This window comes from Mastacembelus armatus, chromosome 13 (genome assembly GCF_900324485.2).
Source record: "Mastacembelus armatus chromosome 13, fMasArm1.2, whole genome shotgun sequence".
Classification (NCBI taxonomy): Eukaryota; Metazoa; Chordata; class Actinopteri; order Synbranchiformes; family Mastacembelidae; genus Mastacembelus; species Mastacembelus armatus.
In genome coordinates, this window is record NC_046645.1 from 11,623,122 (window position 1) to 11,648,885 (window position 25,764).

Sequence of the window (25,764 nt, forward strand, 5' to 3'; positions counted from 1 at the left end):
CAACTCTTTTCAGATGTGATACAGAAACCTATAAAAATGGACTTTAAGTATGATTCTTGGCATTATTATTCTTTTTTGTATAAATGGTTAAGGGCAGATGAGCTTTACTACCATGAATAGATTAATCCCTCACAAGGTCAGAGGGGAAGAGCAAATGTTCCTGCTGTTTGTGCATATACAGTATTTACATGGCTGCACATGCAGTGAACACTTTTTTTTTTTTTTTAACCTGAAACATCTTTTGATGCTCCGCATTCCACAGACAACCATTAAGTGGCTGTTAAAGACATATGTTTGTCTGTCTGTGCTTTGATACATGTACGTGCATATTTTCAATTATGTATTTCAGCTGTCTGCGAGAAGACGAGTGGTCACGACTGCGCGTTCCTCATGTGCACATGTATCTGACCTCCGGCATGTGTGTCCAGCTGTCAAGAGCAACAAGTAACAGCTGCCTTTCCCACAGAGCAGCCTGGATGTTGAATGAACTTGTACATTCAGTACTGAGAAGTAGCCAGGCCCCATATCAAAGTTCGTTTCTCCTACCATTTCTGGGCTGTTGTTCTGAAGAGATATCCAGTCTATTATACTGCAGTAGTCAGTATAAGACTGGAGACTATGAACTTCAAACTATGAATATAAAAAAAATAATCAATATACTGATGTCACTTGATTAGTCAGTGGTCATTTACTGCCTGGACTATGACCACAGTAAAAAAATGGCACTGGTTTTATTGAACATATTGGAAGGTATCAATAGACCAAGAGTGTAAAATTTATCATTACACACCAAAGGTTATCCTGTGCCACTTGACAAGATGGTTTTTATTCACAGTAGTGGTGATTTCATACTGTCCATGTAGCTGTTGAGGGACGATGTGACCCAGTATTTAACTGCTTATGTGTGCTGAAGAGGATCAGAGCAGTGGGGAACACAGTAATGAGGTCTGACTCATGGGACTTACCCATTTGAGGGCCTTTTGAGGCCATTGTGAAGAGGGTCCACACAAATAGCTCTCAGTCTCTGATTTTCTGTGCATGCTGTACCTATCAGCATGATGCAGGCCAATGGTACTGAGTCACCAAGGGCCTCAATAATCCCCCACCTCCACCTCATCACTCCCCTGGTTCATTTCCTGAATCCCCTTTTATCCTCCCCTCTCCTGCTCTTTCTATAGCTCCATTCTGCTCTCCATTGAACAGGTGAAATCAGAGAGAGTTTCATGGAATCTGACCTGTGCAGCAACTTTTTTTTTTCTTTCCACGAAACTACAGAGAGAGAAAGCAAAAGCAGGTTCTGTCCCTTACTGAGAATCAGCCTTTGTGCTTGTTCTCCTCATTTCTTTCAGACTGAAAACACACCTCTGTTCTCTCACTAACAAGTCAGAGAAGGGAGGGTGAGCAAGACTTGCTCGGCCACTAAATTATCCATTTGCCTCAGCAGTTTGTCAGCTTGTGCGCTTATGTTTCAGTTTCTACATAAGTCAGTTCTGCTGTCCTGTAGCTATATATGTTCTCGAAAACATATGTGACACAGAATTTTCTCTATCTGCAAAAGAATTAAACAGCACTGTCACCTTTTTGGCAACTGTGAAGTGAGTAAAACTCGATAGTGTGTGAAAATCTCATAATGCCAGAACCATTTCATAAATTATTTGTGCGATGTTGTGTGTGTTGGTAGGAATGAGCGTGCTCGATGGATCAGTGCCTTGGGCCAGAATGTCAACAACAAGAAGAGTGAGGACAGAACCAGTGAGTTGTACACACCCTTTAGCTCCTTGATGTCTCCTTTTAGCATTTTGCTCCACCTAGTGGTTGTCTGATTAAATTATTGTTTTTCTTCAGATTGATTTCAAATTAATGGGCTTCTTAATTTAGATATTTTTAAACAGATCCTTTACTTAAGTAAAAGTAGCAATATCACACTTACAAATACTTAACTACAAGTAGTTGTACAAGTCCATCATTCAAATTCTACTAAAGTAATAGTGTATAGGTAAGCAAAAGCAAGTAAATATTTTCTGAATGTATTACTCTTAGATATTCGTTTTGGATTTATATATATATATTGCTGAATTAATGTTTATTATGAATGTTCCCATTGTGGTTAAAGATTAAACTGATTTGGAGTCTATATTAACTAGATAACTATGGATACAGCAGTGTATCATATTCTACAATAAATTGTACATCTAAAACTACAGCTGTGAGACAGATGTAGTTTTACTAGACTGAGCAAGTACCTCAAATTTGCACTAAACTACAGAACTTGAGTAAATGTAGTTTAGGTCAATGCACAACTGTATTCAAGTAGGACCTATAGAAGTTATCTGAAGTGGTTTTATGGACTTGTGTTTATGTGTTGTTTAAGATCTCATGCAGGTGGAGGTGATCAGAACTTACACAGCCAAGCAGCCAGATGAGTTGTCCCTGCAGGTGGCTGATGTGGTGCTAGTCTCTCAGACTGTAGACGGTACGTCTTGTTCTCTTGTACTGTGTATAGCTCCACTCCACTGTTTAGTATTCCTCTCATTTTCCACCTTCCTGTTCTAAACATGTATATTACTCATGCACTTTTATACTCACCTGCTTTCCCTGTTCTACCTGTTTTTTTTTTTTGTTTGTTTGTTTGTTTTTTGTTTCATATCATGGGCTGGATATACCTGTTTGATGTGGTTTTACATGTACACAAGGACACAGACGCCAAAGGTCATTTCACATTTGGTGACCATTGGAACTGACTTTAATATTAAAAGTACAGACAGCATTGAGCATCAAAAAGAGAAGACACATGCTTCAGTTTTCATGTATCAATACTAGGGCCGCAGCAACTGAGCTAATAAAAATTGATGATAAAAATAGTTGGCAATGAACGTATTTATCGAGAGGTGTGGCTGTTTGTGGCAGCACACAGTGACACGGTCTGCAGTTGCAGAGATGAAAATGGCAGAAGTGGGGAATAGTGAAAGTCACGTTTTCCATATAAAACTATTTTTACATTATGTGTGGATAATGGTGGTGACTTCTTGTTCCACTTTTTCTGTTATGTGGTCAGATAATCAGTCTGTTCTGATGAGATATAGTCCGTAGTTTGCATTTTATAACAGCACACTTTGAAAATCCAGTTGACTTCAGGTAGAGGCAGTGTTGCTTTTGTAGAGTATATAAGAGTCACAGCGGAGCTCACACCTCAACACTTCCCAGACTTTTTACATTTAAGGATCACAGTTTAACAGTATAATGCTGAAAACAGATTTAAATCCATTCAATCAAACATAATCAACATATTAATGGATTATTAAAATAGTTGTTTGCTGCAGCCCTAATTACCATTTCTTCTCTTAGGCTGGTATGAAGGGGAGCGATTGCGTGACGGAGAAAGAGGGTGGTTCATCATCGAGTGCGCTGAACCAATCACATGCCAGGCCACCATCGAGCGTAATATGCAGAGGATGGACCGTCTGCAGGGGTTGGAGACTAATGTGTGACCAGGATGAGACGGCTACTTTAAAACCACGGAGGGCTTTTCTCAACGGTTAGAGACACATTGACAAACCGGTGACCTGCCTTTTTTAAGCAGTGAACCGCATGCAAATTAGTTCAGTAACAGCATTAGTGAGCTTCCTTCAGGGACTATGTGGATTGGTATGGAAGCTTTGTGACTTCTTGAAAAATAAGATGAATCCGTAATTTGGACTTCTGTTTGGCGTCTAAATCTCAGGCATACTCTTTGCTTTCCAATTCAGAAAGTAAAGAGTGAGTTCTGAACAAACGCAGTGGAAGAACAGAGTTTTCCATAAACAGTGATTGGCCCCTGTGTGGGTGGGACAGTTTGACAGTGGGATCTATCATAATCATTAATTCCCCAGGTGGTTAGAAAAAGTCACACCCACAGCCAAAGTCACTGCTTTTAACACCCTGCCTCATAACAATTCTTGGTGTGAACTTTGTAAAAAAAAAAAAAAAAATGTTTTTCAAACATATTTTTGAGGATACGTGATATGCAATGTAATAATGGAGACTACAGTGCAGTTTTTAATATACTAAACTAGTGTGAAAATGACAGCAGCCTGATATCTGCTCTGTTAATGAGGCTCAGGCCATGTGATTTGCTTTGTCACTAACAATGTATCTATAAAGATGCTGATTATGACAGTGATGAGGAAAGAGGGTAGGATTGCCAGCTTCTTTATAGTGTGTGGGAGATTATAGAAAATGATGGCAAGTGAAACTATTACAACAATATTTACAATACAACCCCATATGGTGGAAACACAAAAGAAAAGAAATGCTACTCATCTGAGGCTCTTCTTGTAAACAAGTCATTAACTGGATAATATTAAGTTACAGAGATATGGCTTAGATGAGATGGCTTAAGCAGGAGGGCCAAGTATGTCTTGTACCTTACTGTTTGTCACCAGTTAATGTCACCGTCATGAATCTCAGTTTACTTTTATGTCACAGATTGTCATTGTTTTCTCCATACACTCAATAATTTGGACAGCCTGAGATATCACACACACACAGATTTAAATTGCGTGTGTGTATATAAGATTTAAATTGTGTACATACATACACTTTAAGATTCAAATCTGTGATGCTTTAGAGGCAACCCAGAATTAACTTTTATGTGCTGATGGTGAGACCAGAAGAGACAAGCGACCTGGCCCGGCCCTGCTTTTAATGTGATTGTCCAGTATGAGTCATCTTTTTAGTGTTGCTATGCCCAACTAAAGGAAATGAATGGCTTGGTGAGAGTATTGTGATATCATATATCAATCCCACTGCTCTGGCCCTAACTCAAATGGCAACCACAACTGCTGAGCTACACGAAGTGAGTTATAATGATAGCATCCTCAGGAAGGACATGAGTATCCAGACTACAGAGAGTATATAAAACATTGCATTTGCAGCTCAGGGAGAAGAGGATATGTGATACCACATGTAAGGAAATTACATGAAACTTCCTCTTATTGTAAATCACCTGTATACATGTAAATATGTAAACCAGCCTGAATTTTGAACATGTATGTTTGTTTTTCAAAGTATAGATTTGTATTGGAGAAACATGATTAATCAACCGTATATATTTTAATCAGCTATTATTAAAAGCAATAATTGCTTAGGGTCTGGCGTATATACTCGTTAATATATCTCTGTTCCCTGAGGACCAATGCGAGACACACAAACGAAAATGACTCCTTTTCACTTTTCCTCCCATAATATTTGGAACAATAAATGAGCAATGTTCTCTGTGGACATTAAGCGCAGATTAATCAGAAATGTGCATAGATTCTGTGTTGTAGCACTTTTTCACATATTTATGAGCTATCGGCTGTTAAATCAGGGAGATGCAACCGCATGCTGCTGAAGGTTAAACATTGTGCAGGTGTTCATTCCAACAAACATTACCCAGGTTATTTTAGTGACTGGACTCTCAAAGCTCAGAACAAGTGGTGTTAAAATATGGAGGAGATTATAGCCTCCCACCAAAACGGTAGCAATATTTCAGGGTAATATTTATCACTCTAGTTTTGCATTCTGAAATTTTAGGCTAGTAGAATGAATGTATGGAATCATAGATAGTATCATAGGCTATATTTTTATTTATTGTACAGTCCAATAAGTGAAAAACAAAAAAAAAAAAGTTATCTAACCACAAATGTACAAACTAAATGAGCTGAGGGTATTCAAATATGGGTTGGTTCTTGCAAAATATGGACCAAATTGGCAATAAAAGAAAATTAACCATTTACATTTTCAAGTACTCTTGCATCCTACTTTCGGCTTTTAGTGCTCAAGGAGCACTAAAATTTCAACCAAGTGGCACTATCTGGGAGGCCATCATACATATCCCAACTAACCTCCTGCATCTTCTCTTCATAGCCAAGCAGAAACCTGGCTAATCTTTGTCGTCGTCGTCATCGTCAAAGTAAGTGTGTTTTCTCGTCCACGGTGCTCTGGGTGTCTCCTGGGTGGTAATGAGGTCTATTATGGCTGTAATGACAGCACAGTCTTTGGATTTGCGGTTCTGCCAGTCCACAGGAGCTGAGTTACGGATTTTCTCCTCCAGCAGAGAATCCAACTCTTTCTTTAAATTCTGCAAAAAAGACAGGAAACAGAGGTTAGTAAAAATGAATACCACTGCAACCGAGGTGAGTTGACTCCAAGTGTGTTCTTTGCTTACCTTGACGAGATGAGCGATGCGTGCCGGAGATCTGAAGACGATCCACTTGTCCACTGCGATTGTCTCCTGGTCCTCATCTTTCTGGATGGTGATGTCTCCTCCGAAGAACAGCAGTGAGAACGGGGACACCTCAGTGCAATCGTACAGGAAGATCTGAAGACGTGCAGAGAGATGTCGCTGTCACGCCATGACGAGAGTTTTGAAGTAAACACGATAACACGCTTGGTGATGGGGAGCAGCATCGTTATGACACACTATGCCCAGCAGCTATTCTGTAGTGTGGGCTGAAAGTGTCCCATTAGTGAAGAGAGGCTGTGCCAGTTTGAAATGTGCTTCAGTGCCTCCAGTGTTAGGAGAAATGTCATCTTGCCCTGTGAATCTCACTAATGTGTTACACTCTTTTCCATCCATTTTCTCCCTGTGCTAAACTGACTGCTGTTTATATAGATGGGTTTGACAGATAACCAAAAAGGAAAAAAAAAAAAAAAAACTCTAGAAAATTCATAAATTACAATAAAATCTCAATATTGATAAAATGCACTGATCTGTATGTACACACTCAAGAACTGCTTAGTTAAGGTCATATGCCACAAACATGAGCAACAGACTGCGGACTGCAGACTGGAATATTAGTGTCGGAGATAGGGAGAGCAAGGTGCACGGTGTGGGTATGAGACACGGGGGGGAAAAAACAAAAAACAAACAAGGACAGAGCAGGGACAGCTGTATTTGCCCCATGAATGTGTAATGTAATGGACCACCAGGGCCAAGTGTGTCGTAGGAGATGAAATTTAACATCATCCCACACTTTCCGTCCTTTTGTTTCCCTTTCTGCAGCCCGGGTCTTCTGCTTCCTTCTCTCTCTCGCTAAACAAATAACAGAACCATGTCACGTACCTCACCTTTATGACAAAAACAAATGGGTAGCCTTGTGCACAAAACCACTTCCATGCTACAACGGAAAACAACATTTAACAGTGATGATGGCGAAATCCAGCAAAACACTTTTCTTTATAAAGATGAAGGTGGTAAAGTGAGACACAGGCGCATGCAGCAATTAAAGAGCGACATGAAAGGTGTGTGTGTTTTTTTTTTTTTCCACAGAATGGTAACATTCACAAAGAGAGACAGCACAGACAGAACAAAGAGAGATGGAAGGTAGTGGAGAATGAAGAGGGGCCAAAAAAAATAAATAAATAAAGAGAGGGAGAGGAGAGAAGGCGGCATTGACCGTTTTGCACCCACCCCTCCACAGTCACCTCTTACATTGTGTCTGGAAGCTTTGAAGCAGAGAGGCTTTGAGAAAGAGTTGAAAGGCAGTGTTTTAATCAAATATTCATTCAGTGCAAAGCTGGTGTGGCACCATTTCCAACCTTTAACCACTGATGCTTCTTTCCACTCACGCAAGCTTCAGAGGGACACAAACAAAATCGAAAAGGCACACACACACACACACTGATACAGCAGTGTTGAAACACAAGCTAACGCGTCACCATGTCGCCTCGCCTACTTACACTGCTTGTTCTCATCTTGAGGTGGTAGATGAGCCACGTATAGTTAAACTCAGTCTCCTCGGCATTGACAGATTTCGGGTGGATACACACTTTTCCATCAGCCTGGGTGTACACCTTAACCCTGACAAAGACAAGACTAGATGTTAGTGTGTTGGTTAGTTATACTAGAAATGGTCACGTATAATGCTTGATAACAAAAACATTACAGCTTATCATTATCTCAATAACTGACGAGAGGAAACATTTATCAGTTCCTTTGTCAGCAGAGACAAAAAAGAAAAAGACAATTTGGCCACAATTTTCAGTTTTCTGACATTTTATATGTGTTAAATAATCAAAAAAAGATCACTTTAGCAAAAATAAAATCGACTGGCTTGGCATCAACATGGTTAAAAAATTACTTATGCAGAGCAAATGACCCTGGCAAATTCACCGTGCAACCGGGTCTGAAGCCGTCACGTAGACAGACAAACAAAAGTGACAGCCCTGCTGTGAGAGAGTGTGTCTGTCTCCCCGTTGCGTGCATCTGTCTTTTGCACACAGGTCACAGCCAGTGCTGATGACGGCTGCCTGAGGGCAGTTTTATGATGACTGCATTGATCTACAGCTAAAGAAAAGCGCCTCTGTTTTTTGACATCTTTTCTAACACGGCCTCTGCACAGCTTCAGGTAATTGTCACAAGACCATTAGAGAAGTCTTACCTGAGAGGTCTGATAAGATATTGCAGTGTGAAGGCAATTTTTTTTGTCTAGAGATCAATAACAATCACACTCTTCTCTATCTTGCACTGTGCAGGTCTTTCCTGTCTGTCGTTGCTAGTCCCCCTTCCTTAAATGGCAGACTCACCCCGGTCTCTTTTTGCTGTGAGATGGTCTGATCATGGCCACCTTTGGGTATAGACCTGCTACAATCACTGCTTTGATCAACTTCTCATTGTCTGAGGAAGGAAGTGAGAGTTAGAGAAAGAACAACTGAGCTCTGCTATATTTACATGCCCCAAATCATTGTGTGTTACTTTGTCTGTGACTGTTTTTCATATGGATGAAAAGTTTCTGACAGCTAAATCACAACTGAAAATCTCTTTGTTACCTGAGTTGACATTAGATTTAGGGTCTTTGGGATCCTTGCTGCTTACGAAGCCTGCGTGCATTAGATGTTCAGCAAACTGACCCTTCATATTGTGCAACATCTAAATGACAAAAGGACAAATTACATCTAGAAAGGCTGCATGCACTTATGTGCCCAGACAGGGCTCAAACTCAAAATACAATCATGAAGGACCTGCAGCTTACCTGGAGTGTATTGGCAGACAGGAAGTTGTCCCAGCAGTACTCCTTCTCATACCTGGCACCATGCTGTTTCGCTTCCTCCCAGCCCTGGCCGGTAAATTGAAGATAAAGTAAGACAGGAGTAATTCATACAACACACTGAGATGAAATGAAAACTGACAAATGTGGAGCTTTTTACCCGGAAGGCATTGATAATAGTGAGGTGGTCGCTCTTGGAGTTTTTGGACAGGGTCTTTCTCCTCATGTCTGCCAACTTCTCTTTACCCTGAGAGAGGGAACATTTCAGTAAGACCTACTTTACTATGAAAAACAGGAAGAGTTCACCAATGTGTCAAGGTGTGTGTGTGTGTGTGCGTGCGTGCATGCACGTGTTGCTGCCAACATTAGCTTTCATGTCTGTGAACTCAGTGCCCTACCAGGGGTATGAAGAAAGGGTCTTTGAAGCTGAGTGAAGCGGCGATGATGAGTACAGGGTCGAGGCAGCCCAGCAGAGCTCCGAACAGGATGAGTTTACCGATGTGAGGCTCCACAGGCAGACGAGCCAGGTGGAAACCCAGAGCTGTCAGATTCTCCGAATGGTCCAGGGCATTCTAGCACACAACATTGTCACAAAAAAAAAAAAAAAAAAAACCCGAACAAAACACAGGTAGTCATCTCTGGCTCAACACAAGGTGCAGCACAAGTGAGAAAAAAATATTATTAATCAATGACTAATGTGGGCTTTAAAAAGCTTTTCAACCGCTTTGAGTTTGGTTATTGTTAGACCTGATTACTGCGTTTTTCCACTGATTTTCACTGCATTGGTTAGCAAGAAATGCTTCTCAGGATGTATCGTCTTAACACTTGTAATAGGTGCTTGTCCCTCCTCCACTCAAGTGTAAACAACAAATCAGCAGCCTTGGAACTACAGGATTTCTAGCTCAAGCTTCCAGACAGTCCAGCAGTCCTTGAAACCATATGCCCAGGTCAAGGCATGGTCTCTCATGCTAAAGTGATACACTTTCTGTATATGTTAAGGCAAAAACTGTTAAAATGAATTGAAATAATTAGTCAATTAATTTATTAAATGACTGGCAGAGAATAAATTATCAAGTTTCAGTTGCATTTTTTTCTAACCTTTTAGAGCAAACAACTGAGAACTTACCATAATTACAAGCAGTTATAGGTTTAGAGTTAATTGTTCCTTACCTGTTTTTAACCCTATCCCTACTATTTCTTACCAGGTCTATAAGGTTCTTGATGGCTAGATTGACAGCCTTCTCAGTGGGAGGGTCTGGGGCTTTCTCCAGGAATCGAGCTATAGAGCCAAGCTTCAATATCTAGGCAACACACATCAGATTACATTAAACACTGACAAACATTGTGGGCAACACACAGAAATAGCAAGTTCAACTGCAATTAGCTTAATATGGGACTTCTTCCATAAGCGTAATCTATAAGGCATGGTTTACTCATATTGCTGCTTCAGAAGCTGTAAGTGACAGATTCCACCTTATTAACATGTATTAGTAAGTGCAGGGCAGAGAATAACTGGACAGAGATGATTCTAAGAATATCCACCTACGTGCATGAACTTCCTCTTCAAAAAGAGAGTTTTTAATCAAACATCACGACAAACTGAAGAGTAAGGAAGCTAGCGGGGTTTCTGCCTGACTAATGTGGTAGTGTTGGAGTGTTTGTGCATTAGAGAGTCTGCTCGGGGTTAGCATGTTGTCAGCGCTTCTCTCACTTTGAGGACAGTCTGATGCATTAGTCCGCCTCTCAGCCACTAGCTTCAAAAGCCATATTACACACACACACACACTTGAAAACATCCAATTGATCTAGTGGAAGACACACTCAAATGCATATCAAATAAAGCTACTGGTGACAATCATTGCAAACACTAGATCTGAGTGAACTTTGGCTTAATGTTCCATTAGCATGGGTTCCAAACATGTCTGAGTGGAGTATGAGGATATAAAAGGAGAAAGCAAAAATAGGGGGGAGAAAAAATAGTTGAGAAGAAAAGCAACGGTTCGTGTAAAAGAAGAGGAGAGATTAGAGCGAAGGGCCATGAGTCAGCTCAGAATGTTCATTAGGCAGAAGAGGCTGTAATTCTATGCAAGACCAGAAACAGCAGCACTTTCATTGTGCCCCCATGCACTCACAGCTCATTCACAGCAGCCTTGTCCTTATCTCAACTCTCAAGCCAGCCCTCTCTGTTAGTCTGTTTCTGTCCTCATACACAACCTTGATCTGCAGACAGAGCTCCTCCAGTGGTGTCCTCATAATTTCGGGTAACTGATAGGCATCCATCAGGCTGGCCCTGAGACCATTGTACAGATGATAGCACTTCCCTGGACACACTCTGGATATATTTAGAGAAGAAGGAGGGAGATTATGTCTCAAGTGTTTCATTTACAATCTGTTAATTATTCCAGTTTGATGTCAGACCTAGGTAACAGAACAGACGTCTCAAGTCACAGACCAGAATCAACCAACGAGTGACTACACTTTGTCAGTGTTTACAAATGGGAAGGAAGGAAGAAGTGGGCTAATGGGGAAACAAAGAGAGATGAGATGACAAATAGAAGAGAAAATAATCCTCCCAGATTAGTATCACATACCCAGAAGCACTAATATGCAGCGTGCCCTCATTAAAAGAAAAAAACAAACAAACAAAAAAAAAACCTCTAACCAAACCTCTACTTTATAAACACACACGCACCTGCCGGCACGTCCTTTCCTCTGTTTGGCATTGGCCAGGCTAACCCACTCAGCTGTCAAAGTGCTGATGTTGTTGTCGATGTCAAAACTGGTCTCCTTTATCTTCCCCCCATCTATCACATAAACGACGTCGTCTATAGTGATGCTGTGAGAAAGAGAAGAGAGAGAAAACGAGAAAGGCCAAATCAGACAGACAAAAAAAAAAAAAAAAACAACAACTTCAAAGCAGTTTGTCAAGAATGCTTAGCCAAGACTCTCACTCACAATCATTAAAAAAAAAAATCCAAATAAAATGCAGCCCTCTGGTGGATTTAGTCTATATTTAGTGGAGAGATGTGAGAGGAGTGCAATCAGTTTCTTAATTTGCTCAGTCTGTCTGTGTGCGAGGCTCTGTGAATGCATTAAACTGTCAGACACTCAACATGGTCCACCAAAGCCAATATGACAGCTTTTGTAATCAGTCCAAGAAATGTATGCTAATTAGCCCCAAATGTGCTCTTTCTATTAATGACTGGGACCTACTGCTTTTGTGTACACGCACGCACACACACACACACACACACACACACACAGCACCATTGAATGTGACAGCATCATTGCTTTCTTCCTCTTCTCGCCAGTTTACCAGAAAGTAAGAGCCAAAAATACATTTTCAAACGTAGGAAATACAAACACTGGGCAATCCAAACGACACAAACACGCACACACATTCACACACATACCTGGTTTCAGCTATATTGGTAGCTATTACAATCTTTCTAACTCCAAGAGGTGGTCTTTTGAACACCTGAGAAGTGTGAGAGAGAAAAAGAGGAGATTGGACTTTTCAGACATTGAAAAGGGAATAAAATAGGGCAGATGGCAGAGACACAGTCCGAGAGACAGACGAAGACGGAAACAGAAGAATGCTGACCTGAGTCTGATTAACGGTAGGCATGAGGGAGTGCAAAGGGATGATAACGAACCGATCTGAAACACAACAGGCCCAGAAGAAAAGCTCAAACAAACCACCATTTAAACACATAACATACAAGTTCCAGTATGTGAAGCTGCACAATCATGTTTAAAAATATTACCAGGAATATCCTGGTAAATACTGAGAATGCAGTAATTTATCACCACCAATTTATTTAACTTTGGCAATCAGTATCGTTATACTGGTACAAATATTCACTTCACTTTGACAAACCAGGAAAAAAAAAAAATTGTCTTGTCAAATACTAAACAGTTATTGTATCTCACAGAAAACATTATTATATTACATGTAAAGGTTGCCTTTGTTTACCAGAGATCATTTAATCAAACTGTGCTCCAACGAAATGATTGTGGCCAGAGTTTATTGGTGTTTATGACTTTATACACCAGAGCAATCACATCAAACATAATGCATCAAAATTGCACTTTATCCCAGCTAACTATTGTGGATGCCAATTTCCTAATTATAACTATTATTCAATTAAAAATAACAATTTGCAGCCCTAGAGACATGCAAGTGTATGAATCTTAAAACATCATATACACCAGGGTGAAATAATGAATATTTTTAATAATCTCTTGTTCTCCTACATCACTGATCTATTTTTATTATCTATTTTCTAGTATCATCCAACTCTATTATTATCTCTATGTCTGCTGGAGATGTCAGGTTTTCACATCAGACTTGTGCGTTGTTAAAGAATAAATATTTCATTAATATTCATAACACCTTTAATTCATTTCATTAGTTAATCTGCACAATATCTTCTCGAAATTATCAGTTAATTTCCAGGTCTATAAAATGTCAGGCAATAGTGACAATTGCCACACAATAAAAACTTTAAAATCCAATGTCCCTTAGACCAATTAATCAATTGATCTAAGCCTGTAAGCCACTACTGTCCTTTATGATGCATCTTTGTTTTAAGCATTTTCTTGATTAACCAATTACTAATTTAGTCTAAAAAATGGTAAAAAAAAAATAGTACGATAAATAGTAAATTACATTTCAGTGCCATTTACAAATCAGTTTGCTTATTTTGTCTGACCAATAATCCAAAACCTGAAGCTATTCTATTTGCTGTCACATTCACATTCAACAGCAAAAAACAGCAGATCCTTACATCTGAACAGCTGGAACTAGAGAATGACCTTTTTGCTTAACAACAGTTAAAATAATTATTCAGTAATCAAACAGATGATTAATACTGTTAACTGTTGCAGCCCTTAATTATTTGCTTATTTGTTTTGGATCTACTCTGAGTATTTTATCAGAAGTGGATTCCAACCAAGTTTGGCAGTTTGCATGTTAACTAGAGATGTCCCGATTGAGGTTCCCCACCGATTCTTCTGTTCTTTAATGTTTTAACAAAGTAAAATAAACAAATATTTTTATATGGCTTTTATGACAATTCTAGTTAGTGCAGCAAATGGGTATCCATTTTTAGGTGTCATATCAAATTGGTAGTATTGAAGTTAGTTTTGTTAATACTTTCTCCTTACATGCTTGATCTGCATGCACCTCAAATTGTGCTCACTTGTTAATAAAACCTGTGTGAACTCAGCACATGTACTGCAAAACAAATACAGATACTGATCTCTGAGAATAGATCTGAACATCCTAATGTCGCCTGCATATAAAACATGTCAAACTGAGAAACTTTCTGTCTTCAGGAGACGAATTTGAAAACAAATATTATTCTTCACAGTGGAGGTCAAATATCTGCGTGAGGGAGGACTTTTAACTGGGCTAATGATGATCTCTACTAGCTTTAAATTCACTGGCCTGTACTGCACTTGCATAGACGCCACATACAGTATTCTGCAGATGTGTGTTAATGTGTGTGTACCTGATCGGAACATAGGCTGAGCCATCAGCAGGTCATTGAGACTGCTGATGTTGTCCCAGCCAGGCAGGAACACCAAGATTGCTCCATCCTGTAAGACAAAGACATGACACTTAGCGGCTGAAAGACAAACAAAAAACAGCAGGATTTCAAGAAACAAACAAACAAACATTAAAAAAAACAAGCAACCATTAGCCTGAGGAGCTTCAGCATAAACTCAGCTGAGTGAACATGGTGCGCATGTCCAGCAGATACAGATGGTGTGCCCTAAGCTTCCAGCCTCCACATTCAGACACACAATAATCCCTGACACTCACTGCCAACATCATTATAACAACAACATCTTCCCACTACAGGGCTGCCTCTGCTTGATTCTCTCAAAGCAATAGCCAAAAAAACAAGAAAGAAAACCAATTTGTCATCTGGAAAATAGACACAACAATGCAAGCTGAGAAAACATTAGCAGGATAACAGCTGATGGCGGCTAATAGAGTTGGAGGTACTCCAATGTGAGCAAATCTCTGTACATTCAGCTGTCTGACAATGACTGACCACTCACCCTACTGCAGATCTCAGCCATAAACCAACAACCCACACAGTAAAGCTACATTGGTGCAATAAGATAAAGAAACCTCTGGTGATTGATGAGGGGGAATTCTGTTATTGTAGCAAGCAAGAACACAATACAGAGAACAGCACAATAAAGCAAACTAACTGCAAGACAGAACATTTTAAAAGAAATGAAAAGGTTACAACAGATGATTGCAGTGTTTTTAAATTACAGTCCAGTAGCAGAGCACATATCCACCCACACATTAAACTCAGGTACAATGGGATATTGTTCAGGATGGGCGTTGAAATGATAAATGCTGGTACCAATACTACTACTACTATTTTTGAGCAGGAAATATCTGATTAAAGAAGTAAACAGAAGAAGCTAAGCAAAGTTTTTTTTGTTATCATCAATAAGGAACGAAAACTTCCCCCCTTTGCTATTTCATTACATCAGAGATCTAAATTTAAGCAAAAGTGATGATTCTCAGGATAATATTCAGCAGGGATCAAATAACCTACACTTTAAAAAGAGCTCTGCTATTCATTTCCTGAGAGGAATGAAGGAGAGATGAAGAAAAGACAGCTCCTGGGCCCTTAGCACCCTAGTCTTTTAATTAAAGCTAATTATTGTCACCCCTGCTCAACCGCTGGTACCCACATGGGACTGTACTGTATGTGTGTGTGTTGTCTATGCTTGTCAACATGTGTGAAAGAGAGTGGAGGAGGATGAGATGGAGAAAGGTGCAGGCAATGTGTAACATGACAGAAACACGTTCACGTTCACACACACACACACACACCCAGTGGGGGTTCATTAATGCCTGCATGTCAACCCCCTAGGTGTTTAATCACAGAGCCCTGCAACATAATTAACCAATCATCACAGTCAAAAGCCTGGCAGACGGCCCATATCCCCTGTACAGAATGCCATCATGGTGAATCGGCTGGCTCCCCCTCAGCTATTTGACAATGCCATGGAGAATCAGCTGGTTGACTGACTGAGGGTGGCCATGACCAATAGAGATAAGGGTTCATATGGGAAGGAATAATTATTCTGTCCAGCTGTATTAGTCACTCATCATTCTGGGTCTGTCTTTCTTCCATTCCTCTCTCATAGACATTTTTCACAAACTAATGTAAATAAGTCACACTTGTTCCACACAAACAGGAAAGGTGAGAGCAACCTGTCCTCACCCTCATTATTCTCCATATACTGACAATAGGCTAATGTTTATGATATTCAGTTCACATGCTGGCACAAGCATACAACAACTCCGAGGCTATTAAAATAGTAAAACATTTAACGAAAAACTTCTTCCAAAATGATGCTGACATAAAAATTAGGCAATGTAACAAGAACTGAAAAAAGAAAAAAGAGAATGGCTGTGCACTAGGAGAGCATCTGTTCTACCACTCATTAGTACAGATCTGCTGCGGGACCTGTGTTATTTCCTCTGAACTAATGTCGCTGTGTGTTTGGAAGCGAGCCCTCCTGTTCCTTCCATCTGCTCTACCTAGGAGTATACTGTGCTTTCTTCTTTTGTTATTAACTTATAATTGATCTGAAACTCTCTTCCACTGGGACCACTGCGCTGTTTTGCCTGAATATGATCAAACTGCTGGGAGATATGTAACTGTAAGAACACAAATACTAAAAGCTACAAGAAAAGTTTCAGTTACAGAGGCACCAGGGGCTTTTAGACTGTTCAGACAAATAATAGGCATCCATGAACTCCATTTTCTTCAAACAGGATTTCATTAAAAGCCACCAGACTTTTCAGATGTTTGCCCTGAAAACAGACATCTGTGGCTGAACAAACCTTCTCATTTTGCACAATATGATGGATCAGTGCCATTATCAGCTTCAGGTCAATCTTCTCATCATTGTCCAACATCTCCAGTGTTGCAATAGTGTTGCTAGAGTATCTGTAAAAAACAGGATATGACAAGACAACAAATGAACAAATAATGTTTACCAAAGCTTCACTCTACTCCCAAGATTCCACCTGTTCCTTTATTCATCCGTGTTTTGAAAACACGGGTTTTGGCTGCAATAACTTTTGTTCAGATTTACACATTTCAAAAGAGACGAGTTCCTACAGATGCTGCATAATTGACCTAGAGCACATTTGAAAGGCCATTAATAAGCCTGCCCGAGTTGAGAGAACAACAATTTGTTAATGTCTGTGTAGCGCTGAACAACACAAAAACTGTTATGATCCTTGCGGTGTTCACCATAAAATATCTAGGTAAACTATTCCACATCCAAAATGACAAGTACATGCTGGGGGCATTTCAGCCAGAACTCAAAACAAAACAGTATATTGATTTGAACAAACAAACTCTCCATTTAGTTACATGCTAGATTAAATAAGTAAATCTGCTGCAGTCAACTTTTTTTTTTTATTTTAGTTTTTTTTTTTTTTTTACTATAAATGGTAAAACAGGAAAACATGGGCATCAATATCAAAACTTGTTTTACATAGCACGACACCACAACCCAAAAAGAATGACCATAGCAAGAAATAACCAGAGAATTTTAACTGCTTTAAGATGTTTAAAACGATGAACTGATCCTGCAAATCACAACCATGAAGTGCAAAATGGGCCCAAGAGTGAATGATACTTGGGCATTAAGAACCAACTGCATCTGCGCACTGCGTAGGAAGGCAATGTACTGTATGGCAGTATGTAAGTGCATACACTTTAGACAGCGATCTAAAGTTCTGCCTAGAGCCCACTGACTACCCACTTGTTATGCTGTCACATATTATATTGCTGCACGTTCAGGGAGCGTTGGGCAAAAAGATGCACAAACAAAGAAGACTGTTTGGGGAGTATTGCTGAGAAGTGGAATAGAGATGGTCCCTTCCACCACAAGCACAAAGTGGTAACAGCAAACTACATCTGTTGGAGGGTTTGGGTAGGCTGCGTTACTTACTACTTACTTTTTAAAGAGGACTGATTACCCTGCATTGCCTTTTTTCCTGCATTAATACAAATTAAAGCCACATATGGCACAGGTAAATTAAATGTGTAAATCAGTGTTTACATGGCAGATCTATCAAAGCACCAGGTGTTTCAAACCATTCTCTAAACCAAATCTTTTTGTATTCACTTTTTACACACGCAGCCTGTCACAAATCCAAATACTTCCATTTCCCACCTCACCAACACATCTATCAATCTGACAGCTGCTCTGCTGTTTTAACTATCCTGCCGTCCTCACAAATCTCACCTGTTCTGCAATGTACGTGCATAACAAGGCCAGCTCTCCTTGTATTCCGTCTCTTTCTCCTCCTTCTCAGGTCTGATGTGGCGTCCCTGCCAAAAGCTTCTGTTCCATGAGGAGCGACGGTCTGGATCCTGGGGACGATACCTGGCAGACAGACACCAACCAGTTTACTGTATATGGATGCTATTAACATGAACGGGAAGCAGTGGTCCCACTATCATTTGAGTATTTGTGTCTGTGGATGTTAGGGTGTGACCATTTTAGAGTATTATTATTCTACCTGGTTATTTCTATAATGTCCTCAAGAAGGAACTCTTCCACTGGGAATGTCAAACCAGGGATGTGGATCATTGGACAGTTTTCTAAAAGGTGTTTGAGACAAAGAAAGACACGAATGAGAAAGGGAAACAACTCAAACCAATTTAAAAACTGCAACATTTTTGCTGGAAAAAACTTATGTCATTCAACGGGACGCATACCAAAATATTTAGAAAACTTGTCTGCATTGAGTGTGGCACTCATAAGGATGATCTTCAGGTCGTCCCGGAAGTTGAGCAGTTCCTTCACAATGATGAGCAAAACATCCGATTGCAGGTTCCTCTCATGGATCTCGTCTAACACCAGGTGGCTGATACTCGACAACAAACTGGCAAACAAACAAACAAATCAGTTGTGGTTCAAGACATCCTCACTGGGCCTGAAAAATTGCAGCTCTGTGTCTTATGACTGAATAATATTTTTGCTTCTGTATGTCGAATCGCTGGCTGCATAATTCTCGAACTACAAAGCACAAAAGCAAACATTTTATTTTTTACATCCCTCATTTTTCTAAAACAAGTGCTACAATGACATAAATTGCATAGGCCCAGTAAAAATGTTCACATATTATACATTTTATTTGCACTTTTCCTTGTGATACAGCCAGGCGTATTAGATACCGTTGTGCTCTAAACAAGAATTTAACAGAAATTCTTTGAGTAGTTTCCGAAGATGAGTCAAGGGTCTGTAGGACTTAATACATTACTAATATGAGTGTAAACATACAGTAGCTGTAGTCCATGCAGACTGTTTGCTTGTAAGCCAGCTGCTCTGTAAATATAATGCCAAAAAGTTTCATCATTTTGTCAGACAACCGTAGCCCTAAAATGACTCACTAGAGTCGTGCCAATTCTGAAAGAGCATGAAGCAAAAGACGACAAGAAACGCTGGCATCCTCACTTTGTCTCTGTGGTTTTTCTGAACACACTCAGAATGCAAGGATGCGGATGTAGGGATGAGTCAACAGAAGCTGTGTCTGGGTCTGTGTGTGTGTATTTCTCTGCCTATGAGAATGGGTATCCATACTAATGCTTCCTCCACAGAAAACAGAGTCAACTACAAATTGATGGGGATAAAACAAAGTGACACATAGGAAGTAAGAAAGAGGATGAATGGGGGCTGGAACCAGAGATGCTGAGAGGAAAAGCAGAGAAGAAGAAATCCAATGAGGATGAGGAAGCAGGGAAGGTGGGAGACTCACGGGTCTGAGCGAAGCCACTGAAGAATAATGCCCGTAGTACAGTACAGTATCGAACCTTGTCTCCGTGGCAACCGGCTGAGAAAAAGGAGAAGAAAAAAAACAGACTTTACTTTTCTCAAATGGCACAAATGAATACTCATAAAAAATGAAGCCAAAGATTTCCAGAATGAGCTTCTCTGTTTCACTTTGTTTTTTGTTTTCTTTTATCTACACTTTCTTTTTTTTTTTAATAATTTGCTCAAACATTCTTTGATTGCAACAATATCCATCCATAATACTCGGCCTGTATACAGAAATGCACATAAAGCTGCGCTTGGTGTTGTTATGAAACAGGATAAAAGGAGTGACACGGAAATGCGGTCTAATAAGCAAAGAAACTGGTCTTCACACGTACGTTATATCATTCTTTGCTTTAGCAGTAATGAAACGTTTCTCAACATCAAAAAACTAAAAATGCCAAACAAAGCAGAATCTGTCAAAATATATTACATTGCCAGCTGAACCACACTGAAAGCTTTGCTCAAAAAAGTGTGATACTTTCAAAATAAACTCTTTTTGAAACAGGGCTACAAAACAGTTCGTACATCATATTTCAAATAACAGTAACAACATCAACTAAAGCACTAAAACTGTGGTTCTTACAAAATATGAATGAAGAAACTTTACAGCAATGATACAATAGAATATATAAAAGAAATATTATACCCAATTATTCTACGCAAACCTGTCAACTGGTATAGTGATAATGTAAAAGGGACTAGTAACTGGTAATTGAAGCTGGATAAGACTAGATTAAATGTGTGCTTGTCAGCCTGTATTCTGCTTTAAAAGAAGTAGGCTGCCCACTGAGAGAGGAGCAAAGAAAAAGTAAAGTTTGCAGAAATGTGTACCTTTTATATTAGTTGCTGTGCGGGGGAGTTGGCACATCAACAGAAGTTTATCAAAGCCTGAGGTACAAATTGGCAGTTTTTGCATATGCCCACTGACACACACACCCATAGTCTCAATCGGCGATCATGAGAGTGGGCCGTGGAAGCACAGCAGTGTGAATACATCTCAAAAAGATGCCTTTCTAAATTGGCTACACTACAAGTTCTTTGATTCAAAAACTGGCTTTAGTTATTGTTTTCCTTCCTTAAGGAAAGCTGTGAATCACAAGTGGTTTAATGTGTTAAAGAAAAAAAAACACAAACTTAAAATGTAATAAGATTTAGAAGTGAAAAATAGTATTAAATTTCAAATCTAGTCCCTTATCCCATTTCTTTGACAGTCAGTAATCCCTTTGCTCTGTCCATCTTTTTTCATCACATCCCCTGTATCAGTCTCCTTTCATATCACGCCTGAGCTGCCTCTCTTCACCCTCTCTCTTCACCCCCTCTTACTGAATCCATCTCATCCTCTCCCACATTCCATACTCTGCTGTATATAATGCACTTCTGATTGCTGCGCCATCTCATCTGCTGTAATTCTCTGCTCTTTCACTCGACCTGCATACTGTTCAAGTGCCCTTCCCTCCAGCTTTGTTCACCTCTTTGTGGGTGCATGGTCTCAGATCATTATTCCTATCTGCTAATGCTATCCCCTGCCCTTCAAGAAAAAAAAAAGATCATTTCCTATTCATCATCCTATAGACCCCCCTTATCTCAATTTTGTCCATCCATCAAGAAACTGTGCAAGATCCTAAATCAAAGTTAAAATCACAGCTTTAAGGAATGACGAGCCATTTATTTATACTTTCTACCAAAGCTCATAATCCCGTCTTGGACCATTAGGCTTTGCATTTGTTCTATGGTTATGTCCAATTAAGATGCATAATATCAGGATCTTAGATCAATGATTAAAACTGCTATTCATCCAAAAATCTGTTTGTGTTGAACCTGTCTGAGTTTGACAAGGCTAGCTATTGTCACCAACTTCAGTCTGACCCACAAAGTCTCCTGTCTCCAACTCCACACAGCAAAACAACACTACATTGTTGGCAGATGTTACTGTCTTTATGATGAAATCAGATTTTTATCTCAGGTAATTTCTGTTAGTTCTGTAAGCGCTAAACAATTCCTGAGTGCTAATTAAACATAAGGTGCCACAGCTTTATGCACCAACAGATTGAGTTTGAGAGGTGTTCCTTACCTCTGCAGGCGGATTTGGTAACCACATGAATTTCCATTCCCTACTCTTTCTGCTCTCTCCGCTGCTACACGCTCTGCTACCTGCGATTTAAGCACACACATACTGTACATAAAAAGATTTGAAAGCACAATCAGCATAGTGAAAAATAGATATTAAATCTATACAACATACCGAGATGGCGCTGATTCGTCGAGGCTGCGTGCAGACCACTCGGCACATGGAGCCCATGCCTCTATTGATATGGTCATCTAGGATGAATTGGGTGACCTGGGTGGTCTTTCCACAGCCTGTTTCTCCACTTACAACCAAGACGCGGTTAGAGTTGATCAGCTGCACAAGCTCCTGAGGACGGCACGATGGAAATGGAAGATTAATTAGAGCAGCAGGAAAGGTGTGAGGGCAGTGGATTATAAAAATATAAATATGAAAGTAGAGATTCAGTTTAAGCAGAAATGGTGAGATCTTTGATGAGAACATTTGCTTTAAGAATGCATGAAATCTAAAACTTACCTCTTCCTTCGCAAAGGACGGCAGTTTTTTCCTGAATTTCTGAAGACAAAAGAAATTAAACTTTCAAACACTGAATAGAAAGAAGCACAGATCTTCTGTTTTATAACTTCACAATGAGTTATTGCACTCTCAAACATCTCAATATTCACTCAGTGGAGGAACATGACATGACAGCATATTGCTACAATGACAGGATTTTTTTTAAACATTAATTTGTATACGCAAGAGAATTGTGATCAGATTCCTGTTATTACTGAGGTGTTAACTTACCAGATTACCCAATTTTAATATGGCATAACCTTAACTACTTACTGTTTACCACCACTTATAGGTCAGTCATGACTCCTTTAGTAACCTGCTTTCTCCACTGGAATCATCACATGACTTTCATCAAATCACATTATCTAAAACAATCAAATCTACATTCTGTTCCAACATCAAATAAACAACAGATGTGTGGCACAGTGAGCATCTATATGATAAAATGATTGCATTCAATGTAATAAACGGTCAGAGGAAAACAACCCAGGCAATGTTTTAGTAGGACTGGCAACACAGATGATGCCAGAGGCCTGAACTTTAACATCTGTATATTTCAAACTTAATACTAATTCTTACACCTACCAGCATTTCTCCGTACTTTGGATCTGATTTCTTGCTCTGCAGATCTCTCTTCAGGTAACTGTCCAGGGATACATCTCGAACTACTTCATGAAATAAGAACTCCAGATCCTCGTGTACCCTCATCAGTTTCTCTTTCTCATCCTGCTGCTGCTCATCTTCATCCCACTTGTCTGGAGGCTCGTCTTTAGCGACTGCTGGAGAAATGAAACTAAACAAAAACATTACATTGTGTAAATGTCTGCAATATGGTGGATTAGCAGTGTTGGTTGTTCTGTGATCGTGGCTTTGAGCAATATCTCAGCATGTATCAGATTTGTTTGCAAAGTTACCGCTTTGATTTGTGTTTTGCTTTCCCCGGGACCAGACTAATTTCTTCCTCATCCTCCTCAGATTTAACTTCAATCTTATACTTTTCCTCTTCTGGCATGTCGCCATCAAAGTAACTGCATACACAGGTCAGAAACGCATTAATTAGTGCCTGGAGTCAGAAATGTTAACAAATTGACACTATAGGCACTTTAATGTCATCTGGTTTTCCAAATGGTACAAACTACACTGGGCAAGTTTCAAACAGAAAATCTATGCAAGTTATTCTCACCAATGACCAGTTCTATTGGCAGCCGCCTGCCAGTTGTGGGACGTACAGCCTTTTGTATCTCTGAAGTCTCTCTCTGGACCAGGCTGGTCGTTTTGTACAGAGTTAAGCAGCTTGGTAATGTGCTGCTCTCTAGCTTCATCCATCTGGACCACTGCTCGCTGCAAACAAAACACAGAAAGGAGAAGGTTCAGCTGTAACCTCAGTTAGCCTAACCAAACGTGACACCTAGGAGGGCACATCGCTGAACAGATCCAAGATGAGTGATGCTGAAGTTACATTTTGGTTTTTAATGATTTCAATCATTGTCAAGGTAAGGAGTGAAAGTCCGGAGACATGGAAGGCAATATAAATGCACATTTAATATGCACCACAACTGCATGTCCACTGCTTTGATATGACGGTAAAAGTTGTGTCATCTCTCCTAAATTACTAATTAATAACCTGATGCGTAGCTATATGCTTACACAGACAAGAGGCTGTCAAGTCTGGGCAGGACAATAAATCCACAGAGTAATAGGAACACAGCAGATGTCTAGATTATCTTCATTTATTAACACTTCATCATCATCTTCATTCGTTGTGTGCAATGGAATTTCTACTGTTTTGCATCATCTCTGTATGGAACAGGTGAAATTAAAGTAAAAGAATATTCTGCAAACTGATCTTATTGTAATGACTTTTTATTATTCTTCTTATTAACCTTAAGGTTCACATGAATTAGTTGGGCATACTACATACTCTTATCTACATGCTCCAAACTTACGTCCATAGACGAAATGGACTTCCTGTTCTGTTATCTTGTTTACACTGGAGAAGCCTGAGAACAAACCTGCTCCTGAGTAGATCTGAGATTACAGACCTGTTTCCATAACAACGAGTCCTGAGAGGCTTTGGAAGAGCCCACAAATGCGAGATCACATAAAACTGTCAAAATTATCAATGAATGCGTGTTCTGTTTCCCACCATCACCTATCCACTATATGAATCAAGGAACTGGATCTGTCAGGATCTGGGTGGCTTATCACCTCTGTGCACGACTCTGCTCACAGATCAGTGTGCACAACTTGTAATACAGACTAAGGTTAAATCAGCCTATTGAGCAGAGTTTCCCCTCAGTATGTGTCTCTCATGTCTCAGTCAAACGTCCTGGTTTCTGACAGGACCATGAACCCAAGCACAGTCCTTACCGATCTCCTGTCAGCCTGTTTCCTCCTCACAGCTCCGTATTTTGCGTACCACAGACCAATCTCACGGCCCTTCAGATGTGGAGGATGACGGGCGCCTTGTCCCTCTGCTCCTTGGTCCCGGTCCCGGTCGGAACTATGTCCCCTCGAAGCTCCTCCATCTCCTCCTTTCTCCCACCTTTCTCTGCTTCCATCTCTGCACCCTCGACCCCCTCTTCTGCCTCTTCTCCCACCTCCGCGGCTAGATCTAAAACTCATAACGCCGCTGGAAACCCGACTGGAGCTGCAGCTCTTTGCTATCGCTAACGTTAATTAGCTAACTGTCGCAAACCACACACTCAGTTTAGATCTTCACACTTAACTTAATCCACAGGTCGGGTTTCAATCACGGCCCGCTGTTCTTCTCCTAAAAACATCAAGACTCTGAGCTTTAATTTGATCGCTTTCATCCGGCACGTCGCACAGTGATGCCGACAAGGTTTTCAGCCGAGGGATTTTGACGTGGCGCTCTGTGATTGGTTGCTCGGCCAGAAAGCGCCAGAGACGCCTGAACGACCAGACAGTGAGTGAGGATACGTTCAAGCGTCTTTCCTACAGATGCTGTTTCTCCAGTACTGCACTACACCTGAGTATTTCAAATTAATGTTATTTTATACTTTCACTCTATTATTCTATAGGGAAATATTATAGAGCATTGGCGGGCAACACATGTTCTTCCCATCTATCCCTGCCCTACCTACTGCTGGTTACCTGTACCAGCAGTATGTCCAGCCAAACAGAAGCTGGAAGATACGAGATCTGAGATGATAGAAATTATGTTGTAACACAAAAAGCATTGTTCTTTAAAGTCAATGACACAATGCTGTGAATAGGAGATATGTTATCTGT

At 40.1% G+C, this 25,764-nt stretch overlaps 2 protein-coding genes across 2 annotated transcripts in view; one reads left to right on the forward strand and one right to left on the reverse strand.

Annotated features, from left to right (window-relative positions):
• Nucleotides 1–5,123, forward strand: part of LOC113135576 (rho guanine nucleotide exchange factor 26) — a 24,393-nt gene extending 19,270 nt beyond the window's left edge. Inside the window, exons 13-15 of the mRNA XM_026315716.1 lie at nt 1,682–1,752; nt 2,372–2,473; nt 3,346–5,123. Coding sequence (XP_026171501.1) covers nt 1,682–1,752; nt 2,372–2,473; nt 3,346–3,488 — 316 coding nt within the window. The 3' untranslated portion in view covers nt 3,489–5,123. The remainder of the gene's footprint in view (nt 1–1,681; nt 1,753–2,371; nt 2,474–3,345) is intronic.
• Nucleotides 4,561–25,341, reverse strand: dhx36 (DEAH (Asp-Glu-Ala-His) box polypeptide 36). Its single transcript, XM_026315703.1, has 26 exons — nt 24,880–25,341; nt 23,693–23,850; nt 23,424–23,537; nt 23,095–23,302; nt 22,471–22,509; nt 22,132–22,302; nt 21,961–22,040; nt 19,831–19,905; nt 18,791–18,957; nt 18,592–18,673; nt 18,315–18,455; nt 16,897–17,002; nt 14,525–14,612; nt 12,613–12,668; nt 12,422–12,486; nt 11,701–11,844; nt 11,223–11,340; nt 10,211–10,309; nt 9,407–9,580; nt 9,169–9,255; nt 8,994–9,077; nt 8,791–8,890; nt 8,548–8,638; nt 7,702–7,822; nt 6,188–6,340; nt 4,561–6,100 (listed from the first exon to the last, which is right to left on the reverse strand). The coding sequence occupies exons 1-26, from the start codon at nt 25,132–25,134 to the stop codon at nt 5,903–5,905; spliced, it is 3,174 nt and encodes a 1,057-aa protein (XP_026171488.1). The 5' UTR covers nt 25,135–25,341; the 3' UTR covers nt 4,561–5,902.
• Nucleotides 25,342–25,764: the final 423 nt, after the last annotated feature.